A 27,089-nucleotide genomic window follows, 5' to 3' on the forward strand; every position below is an offset into this window, starting at 1 on the left:
ACAAGGTTACCTGATTGCCGTGGACGTAGTAACTGTCGCCATCCTTCTCCGTGAAGTCCGAAGGTAGGCCGATGCCTCTGACGAAGAGCGAATCCTTGAGTAAGGTTAGAAACGCTCTCAGCATGAAGGAAACGAAGAGGTGCATGTGGAGCTTGTTGCGTGGACACCGAAGTCTTCTGCAAAATAGGGTTGAGGGGTTATCAACTTCTTGCGCCGGGATATCTTTTTGCTGACACTTAAGTGACTTAGAGTAAAGTCTAATCATGTCTTGATCTTAGTGTTCTTAGTGATCTTGATAATATTAAGTGTTTATACGCTATATTTGTTGTGATTTCAGTTTCACGTCTGGTCGTTATTACTATTCCTCACCCCTCATGGATATCTTTCAGGATTACACAATACTCCGCACTTTTCGATTTTTCTTCACCTATGAATTCGTCAATCAAAGCAGAAAAATATATATGAAGCAGTATTTGTAACATTACGGACCATTGGTAAATCAGGAAGGTTATTGATTTTAATTTAAAAAGGAAATTTGAATGCCCTTGAATTGAACTATAAATAACCGTTTTCCAATAACCCTGCATCAAAGTGATCACAAATATCCAAACCATAATCCAGAGAATTTGAAAATAGAATTTCAGAAGATTTTGGAAGTAAGCAAAGGGTAATTGGTAATTCATGAATTGTTATTCTTTAGCCTACTTGGCAAGTGTGTCGTTTGGAACACAGATTTTTCCTCGCAACACAAATAAATAGTTTTTACAGAACTAAAGCATTCAAAGCTTTCGGTTTCACGTGCAAGTGCAATCTTCAGTCACTATATATTACAACAAAACTGCCAATAATGTATATACGTTTGGTACACTAAAGTGAAGGGGCGGAGCTCATCCCGGATTTCTGAAGCATGCATGATTAAAAAAGCCAAATCTTTTACAGCCTGTTATTCAAAATCAATATTGACTCCTCTTAATCATATCGGTTTTTATTAGCTAAGCTTCATCAAATAACAATGAAGCTTTGGCTAATACAGGTGGATGTATGGTATTGGTAGTTTCGGCTGGGTATCTATTAAGGTTTCTCACGAGGCTTTTTGCGCCGTATTTCAACGCAGTGTACAGAAAAACGAAGATGTTAGTTACTGTGTGAATTCATTTTACATACACAATGTTTTGGCTAAGGAAAAAATGAAGACTTACTTGAATGTTGCAAATATACAAAAAGCGACGATTAATGTGGCAAGTGACACTCCATAGCCGACATGAGACACAGCTTTGGCTAAAGGAACGTATTGCTGAAACATACAGGAAAATAATTAAATAAAATGCAATAAATATTGACCCATTTGTAATAGCATAACAGGCAACAGCCAGTCTGAGAAATAATATAGTAAAAAAGAATAGAATTAAAACAAACAACTGGGAGTAAATTATTAGGTTTGGGAGTAAATCTGTTCCATAAAATTTATGTGACTAACGAAATATATAACTAGAGTACAAACAATTTTATTAAATCAGTTAGAATTTTTCTTTTGAAACCAAATGCATGAAAATAAATATATACTTTTTAATACCACATAGGTCAATTTGATAATCCAATATACAAATATATAAATTATAACAAAAAGTAAGAAACACTGTGGGAAATTATGTCAATAAAATCTGGAACAAATAGCAAATATTGAAATTCAATATTCTTAATACAAAGACGATCATGTGAAAAATGAACGAATGTGTTTCCAATTATGAACAATGAACTTTATTATTTAGATAACAAATACAATATTTCTTTCACAATTAATCTACTATTAGATGGGTGAAACAATAGAAGGTAACAGTCAAGCGCGTACTAATTGGATTATAATAATCAACTATGATTAGATCACTAACCAAGTAGTACTAACATGATTAACATCAATTAGTAGATAGTTCACAAATCAAAAGCTCATATATCCCTTTGTAAGCTTGATTTAATTCTCTTACAAATTAGTTCGAACCATAAGGAGGAAAATAAATAATATTAGTTACGCAGCGTTAGAGTTGGTTTGCCTCTAGGAACTATTACAATTTCTCATTACCTGTTAATTGGTGAATATAATGAAATGGTTTAGCTGGTGTAAATGGCTATCTGTATTTCTAGAAGGAAAATAGTGAATAGTGATATTAATTGAAATTGTGTACACTGTGATTGTAAATCTGTAAACAATGTAAAGTAGATATTCATTTGTTAAAAAATATCAGAAAATTCTAAATGACAACTTAATAAGTGAGGTGTTATTAGAAAAAAACGTTTACAGAAAAAAAACATTTTTATTCAAAATTACGAGTTTAAGCACCTCTAATCATCAAACATGTTACAATTTTAAATTTACTATATTACAATGCTTCAGCTATTTATTCAGTATTGTACTGCAAAGAATAGAAAATTAGAACGAGAAAGTCATATAGTATTCTTGACATAATATCTCATTTACTGCATCTTGAACAATAATAATGAAACAACCCTTGATACATAGTTAACACTTAATTACCTTGAATTTAATCACCCCCTGAAAAAATCTGAAATGTTAGGAGTTACTATAGAACCTAATGCTATTATTAGTATTATAATGATAATCTCATAATATAAAATAGGAATTTATGAAACAGGTAAATACCGCATTACGACTTCCCCATTATCTGTAATGGAGGCAAATTATATAGCTTTTTTGTTAAACGACTATTGTTATCATAATTATTTGTGAGTGTCTTGTACTTATTTTAAGGCGGTGTAATTGGATCTGGTTGTGCAAATTATCTAAAATTTAGTTGGTTTTCCTTTCATAATGACTATACTGGGGATATAAATTATTTTAAGTATTTTTGAATAGTTCAACACAATTTGTAGACATTTCCAAAAAAGAATTAAAAGAATTTTTGGAAAATTTGTAATCAAAGTCATCGAAAACGCCTGCGTATAATAATAGTTTAAGATATTATGACTAAAAATATTTGGGAAATTCTATAACAAATCAAATCCATAAAACTTGCGTTTCAACATGTAGTAACTTGCAAACAAAATTACCAGCCCAATCTTGCTTGATTACTACAACCTCAGTATTCAAGATATGATAACTCTATATAAAACTCACAGCGATGAGGGAAGCATTATCTATGTCGGGGAATTCGACTATGACGTTGGTAGTCCTGGCACTGTAACACTGGGAGTAGTTGGTCCACGTTGTGTTGGTGGTAGGCCTGACGAACCATTCCCCCTCCGTTGTGCACTGCTTGGACGCGAAGTTCTGGACAGATCACAAAGTGTCGCTAGTGACTGATCTCATCCGAACGATAACTCTGGGATGATTCATAATGATCACTAATACTATACAGTCCTAGTAGGATAATCCACCTACGAATATTTTTCTTAATCTACGTATAATGAAAGATATTAAAGGAAAGGTGTACTATTTGTTGCATTGTTTAATAGATTTTAATAATAAATAATAGGTGAAAATAAATAGAAAAGTTTATAATGTAAGTAAGATTGTAAAAGCACAGGAAAATAAAAATTTCATTTCTCAAGAAAGGATCCACTAAGGTAGGTAATGTTACAGACAGACAGCCTATATTATGGACGACGACTACAATAGGATAAGACAATTGAAATTTAATTTCTTCAACCTCGTTACTTGATTTCGGAGGCTAATCAGGAGGGTTTATGATAATGTAATGTAGCCTAGAGAAGGCGGTATTTAAGGCTTAGACTTGTGATTTTTTCGGCAAACTTGTCTTTATTGCATTATTGTGCTGTATCCAAAATCTTTCTGCGTGGAGTTTTGTGGAAAATTTAATTATCTTATACCAGTTTGCATGACAAAGATTTGGAAATTAACGAAATTATTAACGGAAGATTCCAATTCGTAACGTTTAGATAAATTTTTTGATCAGTACATTTTTATTATTATTTAAAGGATTTTTGCAATTATAATTAATTTTTTTACAGATAAACTAAACTAAAAGATTAAGAATTGAAGTAAATAGTTTCAAGGAATATAGAATAATTGCAGATTTAACTTTGAAACTATGCCAACTGTAACAGGAAATAAAACACATGGGATGTGGATTTTTCCAACAAAATTTTTAATTAAATTTTATTTAGTTTATATTATAATATATAAATAAGAAAATTTATTTGGATTAAATTTAAAACGATTTGATTTGATTTGAATTTGAGAAGAAATTTAAATTTTATTTTGCTTGTGAATTTTGAGTCAACAACTTTTATATGTATTTATTGGAATATTTGTATTGAGAAAGGTTTAAAAGATAAGAGATCATGTAACCAGTTAGTGAACAAAATCTGAATTCTTCATACTAAATACTGTTTTAATCAATGCTATTTTTGAATTTTTAACTTTGAAATATTTTTACTGTAAATTAATACAATAAAAATATGCAGAAAGTATTCTCAATTATAAATTTACTAATAGTATTATTTTATTACTAGTAATTAAAGGACAGATATACCAAACAGAAAAGTTTGTTTCAAGAGAAAATGTTAGTAGGATTACTGCTTTACTGTGGTAATTTATACTTTATACGAACCGTAGTATAAAGAAATTGAGATATTTATTTGGCATCTCAATTTCTCAAATTCTCAAGTTTAGAAAGGTATTTATTTCTAAACTTATATATTATAAATTTTAGGGGACAAGGTTACCTTAAAATTGGGTATTTCCGGATTCGAAACTAAAAATCTTTGAAATAAAAACCTATAATATAATTATACCAGGAAGCTATATTCGAAAAAAATGATATAGTAAAGTTTATCTTTAAACATATCTAAACCACGAGGCACGTAATGGAGTTAGAAGTAGTGGTAAGAACAAGACACTTACGTCTAACGTAAATAGTGGAAGCTATAACATTTATATTAAGGCATACACTGTTCCTGACGTTAATTTAATGATAATGTTAATTTATCAGCAATTACCTAGAAATCTGGAAATTTGAAACGAAAGAATTATGATTACAAGTTGACACTATTGCAAACAGTGAGTAACACACTAACCCTATTTAGACAAGAATGTGTGGGTTTTAAAATGATATCTCCTACAAATAAAGTATAAACCCTATAAAAACAGCGGTGCACGTTTATTCTACTACTAATAACTTATTCGATACTTTTTATGGTTATTCAACCAGACTACGCATTGCAAATAAATTATGTGCGTAATGCATAGATCTAACAAAACATATGTAGAAGTTTTAATATGAATAAGTATATTCATATTAATTAACTACTATTTACTTAGTACCTTTGAAGTATCAAAGGTACTAATTACATAGTAGTTGAATCAGTAATTATTTCCACTAAACATGAAACGCTTCTGTATCTAATAAACGTAATCGCACGTCTATTAATATTCATAAATTATTAATCTCACCTTCTTTTATATTGAAAATTTAATTAAAACTCAATCAGAGCTGGATTTGTATGAATATACCTCCAATAACTATTAATTACGGAAATTGCAATATGTTCATAATGGAATATATCAATACCTTTTCCTATCCTTGATTAAAACCATATTACGAGTGTAATTAACTCAAGCGAGATAGAAATTAAATAGTAATATTTTATAATATAGGTTACTTAAAACATTATTTAATTAAATTAATATTTGTAAGATCTAGAACTATAGCCGAATCCTAATATTTTGAGAAAAGATCCGTACAAAATTCGTAAATTTTAGGATAAGATAAAATACACATACACACAACTTAAGGAAAAGCTGTCGGATACGACACTGACATGAAAACTATGTTAATTGGATGACGTCACACACTACAGCAAAAAATCTCGTTACACTAATTTTATAAATATTTATATTACTATAATTAATCTTATATATTTATATATTCTTATTAATGACAATACAATTAATAATATGCGTAGTTTATTTAATTTCCTTCTATACCTAATGATCTTTGTTTGATCTTCTGTGATCGAAGTGCATCAGCTCATTGAGTATTGAAATTACAAATACAAGGTTTTTACACAAAAACAATATAGTAGCTGTACAGCTTCAAGTAAACAAATTTTTATTGAACCGAGCTTTATTCTACATTCAATAACTTGGGACGAATGAATACAGTCTAGAGGGCATGTCCCCAGGTTCCACACGTCTGTTTTAAAGACAGATACGATTATATTGTGTTGTAAATAGGAACTCGTATCAAATACATAAATAAACCACTTAAAACTCTTAGATTTTACAATCAATCGTAAAAATTAGAATTCTCTGTTAAGAGAAATAAAATTATTGTATCTAAAACGAGTTTATTAGGGCAAAAGGAATCTCAACGCTCATAGCTATTCTTTCTCCTTCATTAAGGGGCAAAAAACAGTACCAAGAAAAGGTCTTAAAATTACCATTTATATAAAAATTTACAAAACATTCAAAGTTTTAAACCAGAAAAGCAAAGTTCGCTGCTATAATAAAAATGGAAGTATTTTATAGTTGCTTATTAATAGTTTGAAATGAGTTCTCTATTTAAAGTTTCCTGCCAGGTTAATAGTTTCCAGAACAAAGATAATGTCCCGTTTTTAAAAGATTATAGTTATTCATATCAGTTATAAGGATTTGTTCATAAAAAGGTTTTGTGTTTTTAATATTGTACACCATGGAATTTAAAAGCCCTAACAAATACTTTCAAACTTGTTGAGTGAGTGCCGAAACAATGTGCTTAAGTAAATACTTAGAAATGGCCTTACTTTTTAATGTATCGTTTTATTTCTTTTCTTTCCTCTTCTTGTTAGAATTCAAATACTCATTGACTCATCTAAACTATTTTAATTTATATCTTCAGCTACCTGAGGGTTGCTGAATCCAAAAATGTATTCAGCTCAGAGCGGCGACCTCAGGATTTCGTAATTGGTAAAAAATACATAAATACGCCACTTAAAAACTTAGATTCACTCTGTTAATGATAATCAATTGTAAACAGTTTGTTTAATTTTTGGTAATATTGATGGTTTGAATATATATTCAAAAACTAGTTTCATATGGGAAAAGTAATCTCAAACACTTTAAGCTCTAATATCTGTATTATTATTATTGTTATTAGGTAATTAAAGGATAGCGTCTTAAAATAAATTTTTATTAAAACTCGTAATTATATACAGAGTGTTCCACCAGAAAACCAAAGTCACCAAAGTTGACAACCATATTGGAAAATGGAGGCATTTTATATTAGTTTGTAATAAGTTCTCCATTTAAAGTGAACTGTTAGATTAATGGTTTCCAATAACAAAATGGGACACCCGTTATAAAAATATTGATGCTTATCAATTTTAACGATTAATTAGCTCATAATGTTTTTTGTTTTTAACATTATTCATCGAGTATTTTTAAATCCTTTACATATACTTTACATACTACATTTATAAACAAAACGAGTGGTGCAGAAAATTTGACCAATTACTTGGAAATTTTTAATGCATGATTTCTCTTTCTTTTTAATCTTAAGTTATATATAAAAATACCTGCGGGTTGCTGAATCCTAAAATGTATCCAGGACAGGGTAGCGACCTCAGGACCCCAGAAGGGGTGGATGGCCAGCACATGATTCCATCCCATATAGTCGGGCAATCTTCCACTTTAACAGTTCAAAAACAATTATCAAATAGATAAAGAGTGTAAAATCAGTCCAGTAACACCATTATTATTGAATAACCCTTTTGTTACTATTTTTTTCACTTATTTTTTGAATACTAGACTCACTACGATGGCACAAAGTATTGAGAATAAGTTTTTTCCATATAATGTGTACCGTAAATACAGTTTTTAATTACTCTTAGTAAGTCTTAGTTAACTTTCAAAACTGTTAATAAACTTCTAATTACGCTTTTTGAATAATAAATACTTACTTTTGAAACTACGAATGACAATTTTACTGAAAAATTATTCAGATATGCCTTGGAACGTACAGTTAATTGATTGATAATGTAATAATATTTTTAAACGGTACGAGAATTATAAAAACAAACTTAGCTTTGTTTCCGAAAGCATATAGAACTCCAAATGGGGTTTGTTGTGAGCATAACAGTCATAATTAGTAAAGTTATCAGATTTCTTTGGAAATAATGTCCTGAGGGTAATTAAAAAACCTTGTATATGTTTGAGTGGCATAGGACTATCACATTTAAAATATATTTAATAAATATGAAAATGTAAATCATGAGCATTCCTCTTCTTTCTTGATATATCGATGTGACCGGAAAACATAATTTCGGAAATTTGGCATCGTTATATGTTACAAAACTATAACACAACATTTCGAACACATAATGTTGTGTTCAGTGACAAAGCCTGGGCTGGACTGCAAGCAGCTTTTGGGTTCGAACACTTTTCCTTCCCTTATTTTCTTCTTTCTGTTCTTTATTTTTGAATGTATTAATACCTCACCCACGTGACAAAGAGAATAGGTTCCAAACCTGCAAACGTTGTATTATACCTAGAGTAACATATAGCGATGGCAAATGACAGAAATCTTGTTTTCCTTTCAATCCTTTCATCGTCAATAACAAACTTTAAACAAATAATATTGTAGTAGTTAGACGAATAGTGATAAATCACATAAGTAAAGAGTATTAAATGGATATCAAACTACGTTTTGATGAATGTTATGTTAAAATAAAAAAAAGTTTAAAACGTTATAATTGTTTAATATTTTATTTTTGAGTTTCAAAATCTTTAGTGCAGCTTTAAATTTTCCTTTTTGTGAAAAAATATATGTAACAATTAGAGAGGTTTTAATACTAATTTATCACGATGGGACTCTACACTGCAACAATGAAGTTTTAATTGAAGATAAAATATTTTGTTTCCATTTTCTCACTGATAATATTTTCTCATACCATCCTAATTGGCGCGATGTTTACTCAAGAATATACTTACAGGAGACGGGCGCTGAGGTGTTGGTAATGGCGGCGTGACACTCCAATGCCATCTCCCTCACCCGTCGGTCCTGTTCCGAGATCTTCTCCCGGTATATTGCTTTTGCCTGGACATAAACACCAAATATGTTTGGGTTGTATTAAAAACATCTCGTCTATATGTGTCTGGATATGTTTTGTATACATTACATAAGCAGGATATATTCTAAGCCTATCCTTACTTATTATTGATGTCTAAGGGAAGTGCGATAGAGCTGTGCGAAACTAAAGATACATAATATAAGACCCTTTCACTCTTGGTATGACCTGGAAGAACTTACATTATTTAAGCTGTGTTGGATTATTACCATACGTTCATTGGGTAATCCAGGTCAAGTGATTTCCATAAAAATATTGTACTTTCAATTGCTCCAAAATTCATCCGATAATCAATAAAAGCAAGATGGCTTTTTTTGTTTCGACTATTGTTCACAGTAGTCGAAGCAATGGAAAGAGAATTGCTCAGGCTAACTATACAGGGTGATTCAAAACTAAACGGCAATCTCTCGAGAGCTTATTCTATACCTAAAAACAAGTAAAAAAGTTCATATAACCATATGCCCGGAAACGCTTCGTTAGCGAGTTACGCCTAGCGAAAGATTTCGCCCGGATTTCAGAACCCTTGGTGAAGTCAGGCCGTATAAAAATGGTAAAGGTAGTTACAAAGATACAAATACGATTGTTTTTTATGTTTTTATATCTGAAAAATTTATTAAAATTCGTCCCAGAGCTGTAAATGCAATACTTTCAGAGATATCTTACGTAAAACACAAGAATTGGTGCAAAGAAATAACACATTTTTGTGTTTAACGTAAGATTACTTCCATAAATGTTAAATAAAGGTCATTTTTTTCTTAAACAGATTTGTAGAACATTTAATTCTAAAAAGATTCATGTGAATTACTTAGGAAAAAATTAATAATAGGTATTGAAATTTAGCTTTATTTAAAAATAAAACAGACGCACAAAAATGCATATTCTTATCTGCATAAAATATTAACTAATGTTTAGGTTGTGAGTAAAAGCTGATCATTTATTCTAGACTGAACATTAACATAAAATGTATTTAACTTTATAAAACTGTAATAATCACCTATAATAGTTGCTTAAAGTGTCCTCCGTTGTTAGCAATGCACGTTTTCGCACGACGAATCCACTCTTTTCTAGCGCGTTTCATAACGTTTGGAGCATTCTTGATAGTTTCTGCCGCCTCTGTAATGCGATTACGTAACTCCTCTATGGTGTTAATCCGTTTTGAATAAACAATTGACTTCATCCAAACCCATAAGAAAAAGTCTGCAGGCGTGAGGTCAGGAGAACGTGGTGGCCATTTTACTGGTCCATTTCGACCAATCCATTGTCTACCGTATGTATCATTTAAATAGTTTTTCACATCATTAGAAAAATGGGGAGGTTCTCCGTCGTGCATAAACCATGCATTTATTCTGTTTTGAACAGGAATATCTTCCAAGAGGGTATGCAGGTTTGTTCTTAAAAAATTTAAGTACGCTACTCCATTAAGTCGATTAGGGAGGAAAAATGGACCAATCAAATTATTACCCAGAACACCAACGCATACATTGACTGAAAATGTATGTTGAAAATGCCTCGTCGCAGTTTCATGTGGGTTGTCGTACGCCCAAGTATGGGTATTACGAAAATTTACAATTCCATTTCTAGTAAAACAGGATTCATCAGTAACGAGAATACGCCGAAGAAAATACTGATGTCGTAAACAATTTCTTCTTAACCAGCGGCAGAACATCTTCCGTTTATTAAGATCTTGCGGTAATAAGTCTTGAACACGTGTTATATGGAATGGGTACAACTGTGCTTCATGAAGTGTCCGCCATACGCTTGACTGGCAAATATTTAACTGACGTGATAATCGTCTGGTGCTTGTGGTTGGTGATAATTCTACAGCATTTATTATTGCTTGTTCATTATTATAGTTCCTTGCGCTACGTTGACGACCAGTATCTATTCGCTTCGGTTTAAAGCTACCAGTTTCTCTAAGTCGTCTCTCCACAGCTTCAAATGTTTTGCGATCAGGTGTTCTTCGATGTGGAAAAGTATCACGATATTCCTACTGCAGCTAAACCATTCTTGTTAACTTTGCCGTAAATCAGTATCATGTCCGTATACTCTTCAAACGAATACATACCATTTACATTATCTGCCATTATTTACTAAGATAATTACATACACTTTTATAAAAATATTTAATAAAATATTTTAAAAATAAATATTTAATAAAATATTTTATACACTTGTATAAAATATTTCCAAATAATCACAGGATCTCACAAAATACAATCTTCACACGCCACAATACAAAAACCTCCATAAAGGTTATTCAAATATTACTTCATGAACTTAATTGTTGATCAGCTGATATTGCCAACCTTTGCAAAGAAAATATGACGATAAAGAGTGTTGAATAAATGATCAGGTGTTACTCACAACCTAAACATTAGTTAATATTTTATGCAGATAAGAATATGCATTTTTGTGCGTCTGTTTTATTTTTAAATAAAGCTAAATTTCAATACCTATTATTAATGTTTTTCCTAAGTAATTCACATGCATCTTTTCAGAATTAAAATGTTCTACAAATCTGTTTAAGAAAAAAATGACCTTTATTTAAGATTTATGGAAGTAATCTTACGTTAAACACAAAAATGTGTTATTTCTTTGCACCAATTCTTGTGTTTTACGTAAGATATCTCTGAAAGTATTGCATTTACAGCTCTGGGACGAATTTTAATAAATTTTTCAGATATAAAAACATAAAAAACAATCGTATTTGTATCTTTGTTATCTTGTATCTTTGTTTGTTGTACCTTTACCATTTTTATACGGCCTGACTTCACCAAGGGTTCTGAAATCCGGGCGAAATCTTTCGCTAGGCGTAACTCGCTAACGAAGCGTTTCCGGGCATATGGTTATATGAACTTTTTTACTTGTTTTTAGCTATAGAATAAGCTCTCGAGAGATTGCCGTTTAGTTTTGAATCACCCTGTATAACATACATTAATACTATGGTTTATGGCGCTAAAAATATGTGATGTGGAATAATAATGTAGTATTTTTTACGTTATATATTTATGTACATTTCTTAAATATTTCACCATCCTCAAAAAGAAATTTTGAAGAATTCCAAGTTTTCTTATTTCATTAATGACTCTCTACTTATATTTACTATCAAAACTGTCAAAAATGTATATATTCCTTAAAAAACTTCGAAGATATAAATTTATATTTGTTATTGTCTTTATAAAGTAAAGTGTCTTAACCGAATCTTTCACGTACGACTTTCTTCTTTTGAAAGAGCAATTAAAATTTAGCACAAATTAAAATTTACACCTTTTAGAGCACTACTGATAAGGGCTTTGTATCTCACATTCCATCCAATCTACACTTTGAATCCAATCTACATATGAATATATAAAGTGTAAAGACCCTTGTGTAAAACCTTAAGAAACCATTGCCTTAGTAGACGGATTAATGGAATATATTTATTTTGGATAATCATTTTAAGGAACTTCTAACTTATATTACCTAAAAACTTTCCAAATAACCCAAAATCTTTCTAAAGTGTCGAAACGCGTTGTTATGTAGATGCGACCTGAATGTGGCCACTTTCACCGGCTCTTGGTCGAGTACAGTAGAAGGGGGTTACCATGAGAATTTAGTATGGATATCCCTTGATGTCCAGAAAGTAATATCACAGGGTGTCTATATATTTGAAGAAATGTCTAGCTAACAACTCACCAGATCTGTGTTCGTTTTCATGTTGAATGGTGGCATCTCGTTACATCTTCTAAAGAAGTGAGTATTCCCTAAAAAACAAACAATTAATTTACTCACTTGCATTAGAAATAGAAACTTTTCATCCTCAAGATAATGTTTTAAATATACATCTAAGTATTATTCATAAATATATGGACAAGTAATGACGGTTAATATACGCAATTCCTCCAACTGCTCGAGTCATTTCAAATTAATTCACACAACAATCTTACATTGTCAACGCGTTTTAGTAATTACATAGTGCATTTGGTATCAGCCAAAGTTTTAGTATATAAAACTCACTATTTACTTACAATCTCATTAGTGCTGCACTTAAATGGTGAAATTGAAAAGTAATGAAAAATCAATAACAATAAATAGGATCTTAATTTTTAATTTACCTTTTTGTGTTACATGTTTCATACATTTTAAAACGCTAAAGGATATTTTCATTGTTCAAAGTGTATGATTATAAGATAGTAAAAATGGTTTTTATTACTTCTACAGGTGTCTGAACGGTTGTGTTGGAAATAAACAAAACATATTTAAAAACACGTTTACAAATACTTTAAAAGCAACCGTCGTCTATTAAAAAAGGTATTTTCTCAATGTTAAACTCCGTAAGGAATCTGAAAACTTTCAGCTCTCTTCTCTCCGTCATTAAGGATAATATAAAAAAGTGTCATGAAAAAAGTCACAGGTTACTTTTCATATAGGAAATTATAATAAAATACAGATTGTTCTATAAGGAAAAACATAGTTCTTTTTACAATATTTTGGTAGTTTTTTAATAGTTTTAAACACCGATTTGTAAATGTCTCTAAGAAAAAAGAAAGTTTCCGAATAAAGGTTAGCTATCAAATTTACAATTTACGACTGAGTTCACAATGGTGGCCCATTTATGAGACACCCTGCATAGATTTTGCATTGAACTGGATTGGAAATAAAAGAACATATCACTTTCTAGATATGGAACACTTCAAACTAAGCAGTTCCACAAATCACGCATATCAAATCCCGACCTGTCACGGTTGAACGATGTAATAGGTACCGATAACAGGCCGATCTGCAGCGGTCTGGAAGGCGGTGTAATCAACAATATATCCGGGCTATGCCAGTGATAGACGGGGAACATAAAATCTGTGCAAACTCAACGTCTTCTGAGAGAGATTGAAATTGGATTGCAGAGACTTTTATTCATCTCCAGGAGATGTCCCAGAACATGACTCTCTGATTGCATCAGGCTTGGATGACTTCTAATCTTCCAAACATACGATATAATAAATAGGAAATATCTAGAGTATGATATTGTAATATGGAAGAGAGCTTATGCTTATATCTTTTTGTCAGTAGTTCACATATTCGACATAAGTTTTTATCCTTGAAACTAAACTACATTAGGTTTTATAAATTTTATCATATCAATTTTGCAAACAAATATTTACTATTAATAAAACAAATATGAATATTGTGTATATGATTTGATGGATAATGTATTAGTGACGTAGGTCTTAATTGTTTTGTAGCCAGAAAAATATATATAAAATTTAAATTAAAGGTAAAATTATCGTTTTTAAGCACATTTACGCTAATATTATAATAATGTATTGCAAAATGAAAAAGAATGTATTTGATTATACAGTTCAAGAGCAATGATAAAGTGTGAGGAAAAGAATCTATCTTGGAAGTTTAAACTGACAGAATTAGCGTTATATATTAAACTTGTAGAACTGTTACTTGTTTAATTATAAGCAGTATTATATAAATTTCAATTAGTAATATTTATTACATTTGATTAATTGTTTTATTTTGTAGAAAAACTTTTCAGCAGACTGAGTTACAGTAAAATAGATTATGCTCAATGAATAGTTATTGTAAGTCAACATTCCTTGCTTACACCATATTGCTTCAGAGTGTAGTATCTGGGACGGCAAGTTCAAAAACTTTATTTCCTTGTTGAATGATGAAATAATAAATCAACCATAACAACAACATCAATTGATGAAGTACACGCTTTTGCAGGAAAGGGACATTTTAATCTAGTGTGACTTAAGATCGATTTCTATACTATCGATTTCTTACCGTATCGATTTATTCTCTTATCGATTTATTACTTTATCAATTTCGTTCCCATATCGATTTCTTCCCGGATCGATTTCAATAAAACCCAGGTTTGTGTGCTATACCACGCTAATTGGCACTTGCTCCTTCGAATATTATAATAAGCTAGAGTTTACAGGGAGATATAGTAAAAGAGAAACATTTATGGTTAATTTATTTTTCACACATATTATTACATGTTCGTCAGCATATTCGTAGCATTAGATCTTCAACAATAAAATAATAATGGTTTTATTTTTAAATTTACTCTGGAGGTCATGTAACAAAATGTGTCTGGTTATTTATTAGGCTAAATCTTAATATTTATACTCCTCATAAGTTTATTTTTGGACATTAATTTTGATACTTTTACACAAGTTAATTTGCTTGGCAGCGAGATGAATGAGAGGGCTACAAGTAAGAGCAGCCCTCTCAGTTATTATTGGCAATCGTTTATAACGAGTGTTCCCTGTTATCTCTTCCTAAAAGCTGAATTTGAATCACCTTATTTTATCATTCCGAGGGACCCGGTTCAAAGCCTAGATTAGTAATCCTTTGTAAACACTAACGATTAATGAAAAAGAAATAATATTTTAGAATAAATTCACCATTCAATGGGTTGAATCTATAAGTTGGTAATCTCCGTCAGATATCTGAAATTCAATCGATGAATTATTTACAAATTAATTGGCTGAGGGTTTTAAAGCCTATCACACTGGTACTGTAAGAAGCTACTTCTGTCAGTTTATATCTCGAAAACTAATTGAGGAATATATTTGACATTTTGCGAAGTCTTCATTTCTGCAAAGGATATATCGAATTTAATGTTGGGTCATGTCGCTCCATGAGATTAGGCTGATCGTCAGCGATGGATATCTAAAAAATCGAAGGAGCTGAATATTTAAATTTTCATACCACTCAGAAGGCTAGAAAAATTCTTCTTCTGTCTGTATATCTGATCGAATAGTGTTATATCCATGTATAATATAACATGCAACATAACCGTTGGTGGGGGGGGAGGGATGGATACTGTAAACCGTACTTAAGACCTTCATCACAATTTATAAATTCGGTAAGAAAAAGATACGAATAGAGAATTTTAAAAATATTGTGCGCAAAGTAGTATTAAAACTAACGGTACTAAGGTACATTTACGAGAAGATGATAAACTTGCAGTAAAATTATGAAGAGGACATGTTGCATCTTATTTTTAAAAAGTAGACTTCCAGCTTGCAATTAGGAAATATATACAGTATGTATTACTTAAGAAAAGTACTTTACTGACACTGAGTAACCAGATATGTAAGCTTGTGTAATCAGTTTTTGGTTGGCATATTTTTATTTTAAGAGCTATGATTTTTTTAAATAAATTCCTTAAGTGAGGAAAAAATGTCATCACTCTATGAGGAATTGTATGCATATAAAGTAGTCAATCTCATAACAAGGGCAAAATAATTTGTTTTTTATATAGATTTTTTTCAAATAAAAATCATGCACTTCCATTCTATAATCTTTATTGCAACATGTTATGCAAAATTTACAACATTTAAGCCTTTTTATAAATTACTTAAAATAGAAGATTTTCATTAACAGGAAAGAACTATAGGTGAGAACACCCTTAACTAGCACAATATTTGATGTAACGTTTGAAATTTAGGTTACATCCCAAATAGTCTATCAACGTAGGAGGCCGAGGGGAATCTGGATTTCTGGGTGAGGGGATAACAAGGTAAGGATGAGTAGACATACGTGAAGGAGATAATAGGGATACCAACATTCACGCAAAGAGGGCAAGTAATTTAATAACGGAGAGTAGAGCCACCAACTGCATTTGAGGATATTTGAATCGTTTCGAGTTAATTTTTGTCTTTTTCGTCATTTTTAGCACCCCTAGGTAGGTCGGTTGGCACCTTTGGGTAGGGTGGTTCTACCTAGGGTAGGCGTGGTAGTCATGTAGTTAGGTTATGTAGGAGTTTTTCCTCTTTTTAAATTAACATAATTTACTTACACAGGCCTTCAGGTAGTGCAGTCAGGTCTCGGGTAGGCCGGTTGGTCCTCAGGTAGGGTAGTAGACCCTCAATAGACGTATTTAGGTAGTTCAGTTAGATTAGTTTTTTATTTAAAATTACAAGATTTTATTTGGATATGATATGTCTTCCAGTAGTTCGGTGGGCCCTCGGGTATGGTGGATGTTCGTTCTTTTTTAATCATTGTTAGAAATAAAGATACGTTTTTGTACTAAATAAATTAATTTTTTGGCTAAATAAGTGAATAAAATTTTCCTTTTTAAGAGTGTTATTCGATTTTGATTTAATTTCCATTGTTATCTTGGCTTATCACCCTATTATAACTCTATTTCTTTACTTTGCTATACGTTTTTTACTTTTAAGGGGCGTCCGGGGGCCATATGCTGCGCATGTTAAATTAGTCATTTTAAGGTACACATATCTCTAAAACCTTACGACGTAAACCTACTATATTTTTTTTTTATTTTGTTATTTATGTCCTTCTACAGTATTTAATGGCACAGGAATTTTTAAAATAACTTTATTTAGGTATTTTAAAGAAATTTTCTAAAATTTACTTTTTTTATTCGAAAATTTTGACTTTGCAACCATGTAGAATTGGTTTTAGGTTTTAAAACCAAATTTCCTGTGCTGTAAATAAAAACCATGAAATTATTAAACAAAACAAAAACAAACAATATACTAATACCTCGAGTAGTTTGGAAGATATGGGTACGAAGTATAAAAAAACAAGTTTTTCGGGAATTGCCATTTTTTCTAGGCCATAACCTAAAGAATAATGACTCATATGTATCTCAGTGCATTCCTGCTGCATAGGCTGGGTTATCTGGATCCTCCTGCCTGCTCATATATATCCTACAGACGTCTTTTAGCTGCCCTCCCCGCTTCTGGCAAACATTTTTTTTTAATATCTTCACCGCCTTTTGCGCCTTACTTATGCGCATCCTGTCGAATCGCTTCATAACATCAACACAGTTTTCCTTCCTGGGCATTATACCTACTTTCTTGAGTACTTCATATTTAACAATGTTTCCATTGTTGGAACAGGCAATGGCTTCATGAACACCAAACTCAAGGGTCTATTTTTCATAACTAAAGTCGATTTTGGAATACGCGACCACACCACACTGTTTAGCGACTCGCCCGGAATTTGGGTCTGTCCATGAAGAACATTTCGCCAGCAGCGTGGAGTTAGCTAAAGTCCTTGAAAATTTGTTTAACCTGTTCCATTACTACAGGGGTAATGTGGAAGTGTTCATTGTGGTCATAGGCTGCTTTCTTCTGGATAGCTTGTTGGTATTTGCACCACGTATCAGCAGTTTTGGGACACAAACTGTGCGCTGGCTCTTCATTTGTTGAAATTAGATGTAAATACTACACCCAAACAGCCCTCTTCATATTTTCCAGACTGTCAACATTTCTTCTAATGGCCAGCCCATAGTATAATATTAAATTTCATTTATAGCCATCAAGAGTCAAACCTTACCTTTCCCCCCAATAGTTTTATCATCAGGAAGTGTAAACAACACAATTCACAAAGCAAATAACACAGAAACTTTGGTTATAACAGATGACAACAAATGAGAAAGAACCATATGACAGTAAAGAACAAACAGTGTTACCAACACAACAAGTATCTGTAGCTTATATTATTATAACTGTAGTATGTATAAACATACGTCCCTCGCCCTGACGCCCCTGCTAACGAAAAACACAGTGCAGACCATTACAAATAAATTAATTACATAAGGTTGCACTCGTCCAAATTGTATGTAATGATATGTCAAAATTACTCGTAAGATTCCAAAGAATACAAAAATATCAAATAATAAAAATTGAAATTTTTGGCCCAAAATGGACCCCGGACGCCCCTTAAGTGGACATTTTGAAAAATAGTGTGAAGTAGCTTAAGTGGATGATATTTTTAACATTTAATGAAGGAATTTCGGTATACATGACATTGTAAATTAATATATAATTTATATACAAAATATATAAATATTATTGTTTGTTAAAAAGTTGTAAGGAGTTTATTTCTTATTTTGGTTATAAATTCCAATTTAAATCAAAAACAAAAATTGGGCTAGTTTTTTTTTCTCATAAAGTTTGGATTAATTTACATTAATATCCAAATTAAGAAATCGCTAAGAAAGCTTCCCCGATAACAAAATATTTAAAAGTGTATTGCAAGAATCAATTTACGAACGCGTCCTGTACAATCCACATTAATCCAATCCAGACCCTCGGTTGCAATTGGCATGCCAATCTCGGAGTGTTAACAATTCCATTTCCTCCAGAAATCTGCGTCGGGGTTTGATGTATTGAAAGCAGCAGTTTTCATACACAGATATGTTTACGTAATTCAATGTCATACGCCGTATTTTAACAAACGATTACGTCTGATAAGTGACGATGTCTGATTACTGAAGATAAGATATTAAAATAGTAAAGTAAACGTTTCTTTATACAGGCGATTATGTTATTCATCACACTAAGTACATAAGATCAACTTACTGGAGTTGAAGACTAGTGTGACCTTGTCTCAGAAACGTTTCATACATCCTCGCATATCTGAAACAAATCAAAAATTAATAATATATACAAATTTCAATATTCTTCGTTCTCATACTCTGACTAACAAGTGTGATCAGCTAAGCATTTTACTGAATGTTTTGAACCAAACAAAGTAAATTATATTCCTTCATGTTTATCAAAATTATTTTGTGTATAACAGATTAAAACTATCACACTTCTCTTCCTACACTAATGTAACGGAGTTTTTACCTTTTTCAAGATAAACTCTAAGTTTTAGGAATTGAAACCTGAAGAAGGAGTGGATATCAGTTCTCAGCACGCACGTGGTGGTAACGATAGCATATCTCGTAATCAATCATGTTGTCTTTTCATAATACATCGCTAATAATATTAGTTAGAAATAATAAATAGAATAATAAATTGGAAAATAATAAGATTCTTTTTAAAGACGCTTCAATAAATCTAATTGGAGGGTAGTTATATTCAAAAGTTAAGATTGGTGTCTTTAAAATGGAAAAGCCGAAATTACTTATAGTTTATTCTAAACGTTTGAACTATATAACAATGACGTTCATTTAAAATTTTAATAACGAGGTTTTGAGACTATTTCCTTTTAAATAAAGTTCCCCGCTCTATTTAATATCTTGTAAAAGGTGGCTAGTAATATCCTTTGTTTAGAGAGGCATCTTTAATCTATTCAAAAGGTTTCATGTTTTCTAAGAGATTTAATTCAGCGTAATCTTTCTAAAATGGCTTATTGGCTCAAAAATTATTTACTGAAGCATTTGATCCCAAATACACAGTTTATTTTTTGATTCTAAATAAACCTTTTTAATATTTTCTTATATATTTTTTTATTGAGAAAAATGTAAATTTCAAATTCTCGTACTTGTAGGTGTCAACTTGAATCTACAAGTACCTGATGATGAATTCTTAAAATTTGAAATGTAAATTGTACAAAATAAAACAAAATATATCAAAAAGTGTTAAAAAGGTTTACTATTGTATATTTGTATGAAGCACATGTCGAGGCTACATCTCTAACATTTGATCATACATGGGAGCCAATAGTTCTAAGATATATCATGAAGTCATTACCATTCAATGTAACATTAGTTGACTAAAAGGTTCATAATATTTTTAGTAAATGATGGTTATTGTAGGAAATCCCTTTACGGGCAACCTTTTTGTTCCTGCAACAGCCGAAAACTCTTGGGGCCTATGAGTGACGCCTTAGAAAATGTACAGATATAATTTTTTGGGATTGCGTAATTCACATATCAAATGTAAATGATACCGAAGTACTGACATTGGCATATGATTCATGAAGCTTTCCATGTGGGAGGGCAAAGTTTAAACCTTAACCCAGAGAAATGTATGCAGTTTTATTCCAAATATTATGAACAATGATGATGATTCTTTATAATTTTTAATATTCATTAACGATGAAATTTTAATATAAATATTTCTGCTACAAATTTGGGGCTCTACTGAATTTACTTTATAGTTGTTTTCTAAGGAACTAGAGACTCAGTAGCAACGGATAATTGGTTCAGTGGTGCCTAACACATGTGTAAAATTTTCAATTCCATTTGCTTTGGAAAAATGTATATAAATTCAATACATGTTTTAGGTGCTCATAGAAACTGTGTTCAGGGCTCTGATACATCGCCTAAAAATATTCAAAGGTCATTTGAAAAATGAGGATATGCTCCAATCACCATGTCTTATCTATCGCACTATGACAATATTGTGTCTTTTAGAAGGAGGATAATTTTTACATACTGCACTCAGTTATAGTTTCCTCAATTAGACCAAGCAATAGACTTGATAGACTTGGTTCAATTCTTCCAATGTATAGACAGTATTGTGATATATTAATACAATGGAATTATTATATTATTATATTATATTATTATATTATTATACCCGACACAAGGTAACGAAAGAAAAGACGGAGTGTTCCGCTTTTCCTTTTGATTGTAATTTATAAAATATATATATATATATATATATATATATATCTGTTTCTTAGAAAAAAAAGGAACTCATGTACTAATTTTACAGTCACTAGTACATTTCTATGAAGAGTTAATACACAGACAACCAGACATACGGACAACAACCGGATTTCAAGGTCCTGTCCGGTCCTTATTACAATGTAAGGAGTTTATATATGGAGTTATTTTAACCAAGGTAATTTTCAACCTTTGGATATATTCTAGCCGTCATCATTGACAACGGTAATTTTAGATTACGGTTTTATAGTCATTAGTTCTTGATTATCTTTGCTTGGTCGCTTATTTTTTACCACTCATTTTATTTCGTTACAGATGATATTATATTATTGGACGATATAATATGTAATAACACATCGATTTAAATTCCTAAATGTTTCTAATCCATTCAGTACTCTGTGTACTTAACAGTTTAATCTTCTTAATCAAGTTGAAAATAACTTGATGCTGTTTTTATATTGAATCTCCGTTGTTTTTGTTGTTCATTTTACAACAGTCCCAACAGACGGTGGCTGTTTTGTGTTTGTTCACTATTCCTCTTTTAAGTGTACCTTCAATATGATTATTTTTCAGTTAGCAAATTATTCGTATAGATTGGGATGAATATAAGCATAAAAAACGCATATTCACAATATTGTAATTATATATGGTATAAAAAATAATTTGACAAGCGAAACACATTCTGTGACTTGGAATTCCGAGCTGTAACCAATACGTGACTATATAAATAGTAAGGCTTATTATATATATATATATATATATATATATATATATATATATGTGTGTGTGTGTGTGTGTGTGTGTGTGTGTGTGTGTGTGTGTGTGTGTGTGTGTGTGTGTGTGTGTGTGTGTGTGTGTGTGTGCTGTTTTGTTTATATATAATGACCATTAAAATGTTTTTTAACTACTTAACAAAATTAAATGTTTTAACAGATAATTTGGGAAACTTGTTAATACAATATTTGTATAAATCTATCAGTTAATAAGTGTTTTGTCAGAAATTAAGTATTATAAGCTCGAGAACCCGAAATGCTGAAATCAAATTTACGAGTGGTTATTTTTCTGAACTGCGTGGTTATTTACCTAGGGGATGAAGGCTGGAGACCACCTCAAGCTTTGAAGCTCCTAGAGAATGCTAATGTGAATAATTATTACAGTTCAAACTAAAGGATAGACTTAGTACTAGCAGTTGTGAAACCGAAGAAGCACCAGAGAATACTGTTTATCGATCCAAATTATTGAATGTTCTAGGTTGTCTTTCGTGAAAAGGTTTACATTATATCTCAGGAAATAAGAGGAAATTTTACAAGTAATCCTATAGCTTTTGGCAAAGTTTAAGCTCAATTCAATAATCACAACTTATGAATATATTGAATTAAATCGTACGTCATTAAATCAATATTTTTGGTGATATTATACATTTCACAATTTGCAAAGAATGTATCAAAATGCAAATAAGTTTTCTTACCTATTTAATCTCACACTGATTGTTTTGATTTACAAAAATATTACGTGGAAAATTGTGTAAACGAAAATGACATGCTATTTTAATATTCATGATGAGGAGCTTATAACATGAAAGAAATGAAAATGATAAAACATAGGTCTCTAAAGTACGTTGTAGCTGTAGAACATCGTTGAAATATAACGTCCTGTTTGCTACCTCAATTACTTATAGTGCTTCGTGAGATATGGCCTGTTAACATCCAACCAAAACATTATAGGTTTGCTTCAGCGCTTCTCTTCATTACAGAACTAGCCAAAAGTAAACAGTGGATTGCTAACTAGATATCCATGAACGGTGCTCTCTCATGCTACTGCATCACAAACTAAACTGTTTTAACTTTTCGGAGAGTTCCTGTTAAATTAAGTTTACTTCATGGTTGGCATATTTTCATTTATAACATTTTGAAATAAGTTGCCAGAAGGGAGAAAAAAGAAAACACATACTTGATTACTCTATGAAGAAATCTAGGTATTTAAAGTAGTCAATCTCGTAACAAGGCCGAAACAAAACGGCTGAATAAAAAACTGTTCTGCATTGTTAACACATTTGTTTTCCATATGGAACTTTTTTTCTAATATAAACCATGCTCTTCTATTCTATGAACTTTATGGCACATTTAACGCAAAATTTACAAAATCTAAGATCATTTTTATAACTCACCTAAAATAATAGATATTTATTAACAGGGCCAAAGTTTATGACCATAAATTGGACGAAAATTTATAAAACGTTAGAAATTTTGATTAAATCCCAAATAGTCCATCAAAGTAGGGACCAAGGGGAATGGGGGTTTTTGAGTGGGGTGATAGTAAGCTAAGGAGGAATAGACATAGAAGGAGATAATATGGAAACCAACATTCACGCAAAAAAGGCATGGAATTTAATATCAGGGAATAGAGTTACCAACTACATATGAGGATAATTTAACCATTTCTAGTTACTTTTTCTCTTTCTCGTACATTTTTAGGCAACTCTAGGTTGGTCGGTTGGCACCTGGGTAGGACGTTTATCCCCTTGGGTAGGGCGGTTGGCCCTAGGGTAGGCGTGCAGTCATGTAGTTAGGTTAGTTATGTGTTTTGTTCTTTATTTCTTTAAATTAACTTACTCTACTTGGCTTACTTCTAAGCTCATCCTACAGTGTTACTCTTTTTACGAAGTTTGAAACCATAACTTTCTTGTAATCGTTAAATTGTATTTTTTCAGCAGTTACCTAAATAAAGTATTCATGTAAAAGCACGAACCTAAATAATTTAACGGACAAAATAAGTAAAATGTTCACATATAAGTTGAAAATGAAAATAATAAGTTATAAATACTATATTTACGTATATATATATATATATATATATGTATATATATATATATATATATATAGATAGAGAGAGAGAGATATAGTTATATATAGAAATATATATAGCTAACTACAGAAAAGCGCTATAACATATTGTGTATATTATTCATGAAGCTGTGTACAAGAGTAAAAGGTATCACTCTAAGTAGATGTTTCATCCTACGCGTCTTACTGAAAAATGAGCCGGCTCACTTTGGCAGAGCTTTATTTTACTTGAAGACAATGTTCTATGTAAACAGTTTTCTCTCTCGTTTATCCTAAATTTGTTTTCGGTATAGTACATATTTTCTACCTCAATTTTAAACATCTTTATGGACAAATTTATTTTGCTAACAATGTGTCTCTGTGCGTGCGTTTGGAGAAAATTTTTAGATTGGATTTTAAATTGGATCATATAAATTAACACGCATCTTCTTTCTCAACGTTTTAAAGTAAATTCGTTTACCTGTTTACTATTTTTATTTTAGGGTAAAATTCAAATATAGGTAGGATGTTTGGGGAATTTATTTTAAATTTAAACCATATTTTTGAGTATTTTGATGAACAATATTTTTAATTTTGAAAGTATGATAGCCCTTATATTTAAACTCTAAATTGCCCTAAAGTGTCTTCTTTTGGAAGGTATATTTCAATTTGGAATGAATTGTGTATTTTCTGGAAGATAAAAATAAGAACTACTAAATTTACCATTAAAACCACTGGATTTCTTACCAATTGTTTAATTTTGTTATATAAAACCCTTCCCAAAACTGTTTTCAAATACCAACATAGGCTACGAGTAAAATAAAAAGTTTATAGGTTTTTAATTGTTTTAACGTCTAATCAAAGTAAATATGTGTTTTGACATTTGGAGCAATTATTAGCAATTATTAAATCTACTATATGCTATTATGGATGTCTAGCATGAGCATTGTGGAAACACCGAGTTGAAAACATTTTTAGAGGATTTAGATCTTCTTATTACCCTTTAATTCTCAAATTATACTCCATACTTACAATTTTAGTGGAAAATGGGTACGTGTATACCTTACAAGCAAATTATTTTATGAGGGAATTGGAATTACCGCCAGACACATTACCAAACATTTTGGCGAAACAGAAGATAACAACAATGTATATTAAAGTAAGAAATGGGAGTTCCAAGGACTTGAATATGAAACACACCTGGATCTGAACGATCATGACGTGCAAGGATTCGCGATCAGCTGTTATGTTACAAGGACTTGCGTGCAAGATGCGCGAACTTCACGTTATCACCAGGTGTTTGGATCGCTCAACCTTCAAGTGGGGTCTACGTCTTATCTTTGTGATAATATCAGTATGTTTTTAATGCGCTGGATTATCAAAGCTTTCTCTGAGTCTTTAAATTTAATTGTAAGCCCTGGATTGAACGAAAGAAACACGTTATGCAACCTCAATGAGGTTGAGGGCATTCATCTTTTAATTGCCAATTGCCCTATTTGAGTGCAATACGGGAAAAAGGTTAATGAGTTCAATAATAATGAATATCCGTGACTGACAAGCCTTAGGGAATCAACAATAGTGGGGTATACAAATTAAATTGCAGCGATTGTCAATCCCACTATATTTGACAAACTGGCCGATCTTTCAAAATTAGATTTAATGAACACATAAAAGCATTGAAAACATCGTCAAATTCAAAATATGCAGACCATTTAAATAACACCGGCCATACATACACTAACATCGAAAACAATCTTGAAATTTTACACACAAGCAAAAAAATTATTATCTACTTTAGAACATTTTGAAATCTACAAAAGTGCCAAAATTAATCATAATATATTATTAAATGACAAAGATTTTCTAACAAAAAATGTATTATTCGATAGACTTTTAAACAATATACATTGATCACACATAAAATTAAATACAACAAATTTAGCCACCAAGATAGTGAAAAAACACATGACAAATTGGTTTTAATTATTTATTTTTATAACTTAACCTTAGTACCTGAAGATGAAATCACAGATTTCGAAATGTACATAGTAACAAAAATAATAGTTTACAAAAAAGTTTTAAAAGGTTTATTTATATTGTATTATACATACTTACGGAATTATTTAAAGCGTGCTTGGCATCTAATGTGGAATAATCAAGGAATTTAATTCTAGTAAAACCTACGCATTAGTATTATTTGGAGATTTTTTTGCCTTAAATTATGTAGTTTTATTCAAAAAATAAGTGTGATGGTTCAATGCATATTGTTAGAATATATATTTAAGTCGGTTTATTCGTCTTATTTTTATTATTATTTTATTTAGATTGATTTTTGAATTTGTCTACATTTTGTAGTCTTATCCCCTACTATAAATTTGTATAGTGCTTTCATTTAAACGTTTTAAATTACATTATTGATATATAATATTTTATGTGTGTCAGCTTTATTTATTATTATTGATTGGTATATTTTGCAACTTTTAACTGCTCTTAAAATCAAGTATGTATGAATGTACTTTACCTAGAAGAGTATAACACTTCTATAGCACAATGATAAAGCTGTACGAATCTGTATTTTTTGAACGTGTTAAATGATTTAGTTATGGTTTTATAATTTTCAATATTGTACAACCTAATTCCAGCTCTTTTTGAAAACATTTGGCTTAGTTATGAACCGGATGATTAAACAATATACATTGCGAATAAATTCTTTAGACTGTACCAAATGAAAGAGAATACACACCTAAAGTATTTATGCACATTTTGATGATTTTGCATTAAAGGGATAATTTTACTATTCAGTTATAAAGGTG

The 27,089-nt window shown here is 30.9% G+C and overlaps 1 protein-coding gene across 2 annotated transcripts in view; it reads right to left on the bottom strand.

The window, feature by feature from the left end:
* Nucleotides 1-27,089, bottom strand: part of LOC124367439 (secretin receptor-like) — a 71,752-nt gene that overhangs the window by 18,403 nt on the left and 26,260 nt on the right. For both annotated transcript variants that reach the window (XM_046824251.1, XM_046824250.1), the window contains exons 2-8: nt 19,416-19,472; nt 12,757-12,824; nt 8,945-9,050; nt 7,531-7,643; nt 3,131-3,283; nt 1,200-1,294; nt 11-176 (exon numbers count right to left, since the gene is read on the bottom strand). In XM_046824251.1, the coding sequence (XP_046680207.1) occupies nt 11-176; nt 1,200-1,294; nt 3,131-3,283; nt 7,531-7,643; nt 8,945-9,050; nt 12,757-12,792 (669 nt within the window). In that variant the 5' untranslated portion in view covers nt 12,793-12,824; nt 19,416-19,472. The remainder of the gene's footprint in view (nt 1-10; nt 177-1,199; nt 1,295-3,130; nt 3,284-7,530; nt 7,644-8,944; nt 9,051-12,756; nt 12,825-19,415; nt 19,473-27,089) is intronic.

Source organism: Homalodisca vitripennis, chromosome 8, assembly GCF_021130785.1.
Source record: "Homalodisca vitripennis isolate AUS2020 chromosome 8, UT_GWSS_2.1, whole genome shotgun sequence".
Classification (NCBI taxonomy): domain Eukaryota; kingdom Metazoa; phylum Arthropoda; class Insecta; order Hemiptera; family Cicadellidae; genus Homalodisca; species Homalodisca vitripennis.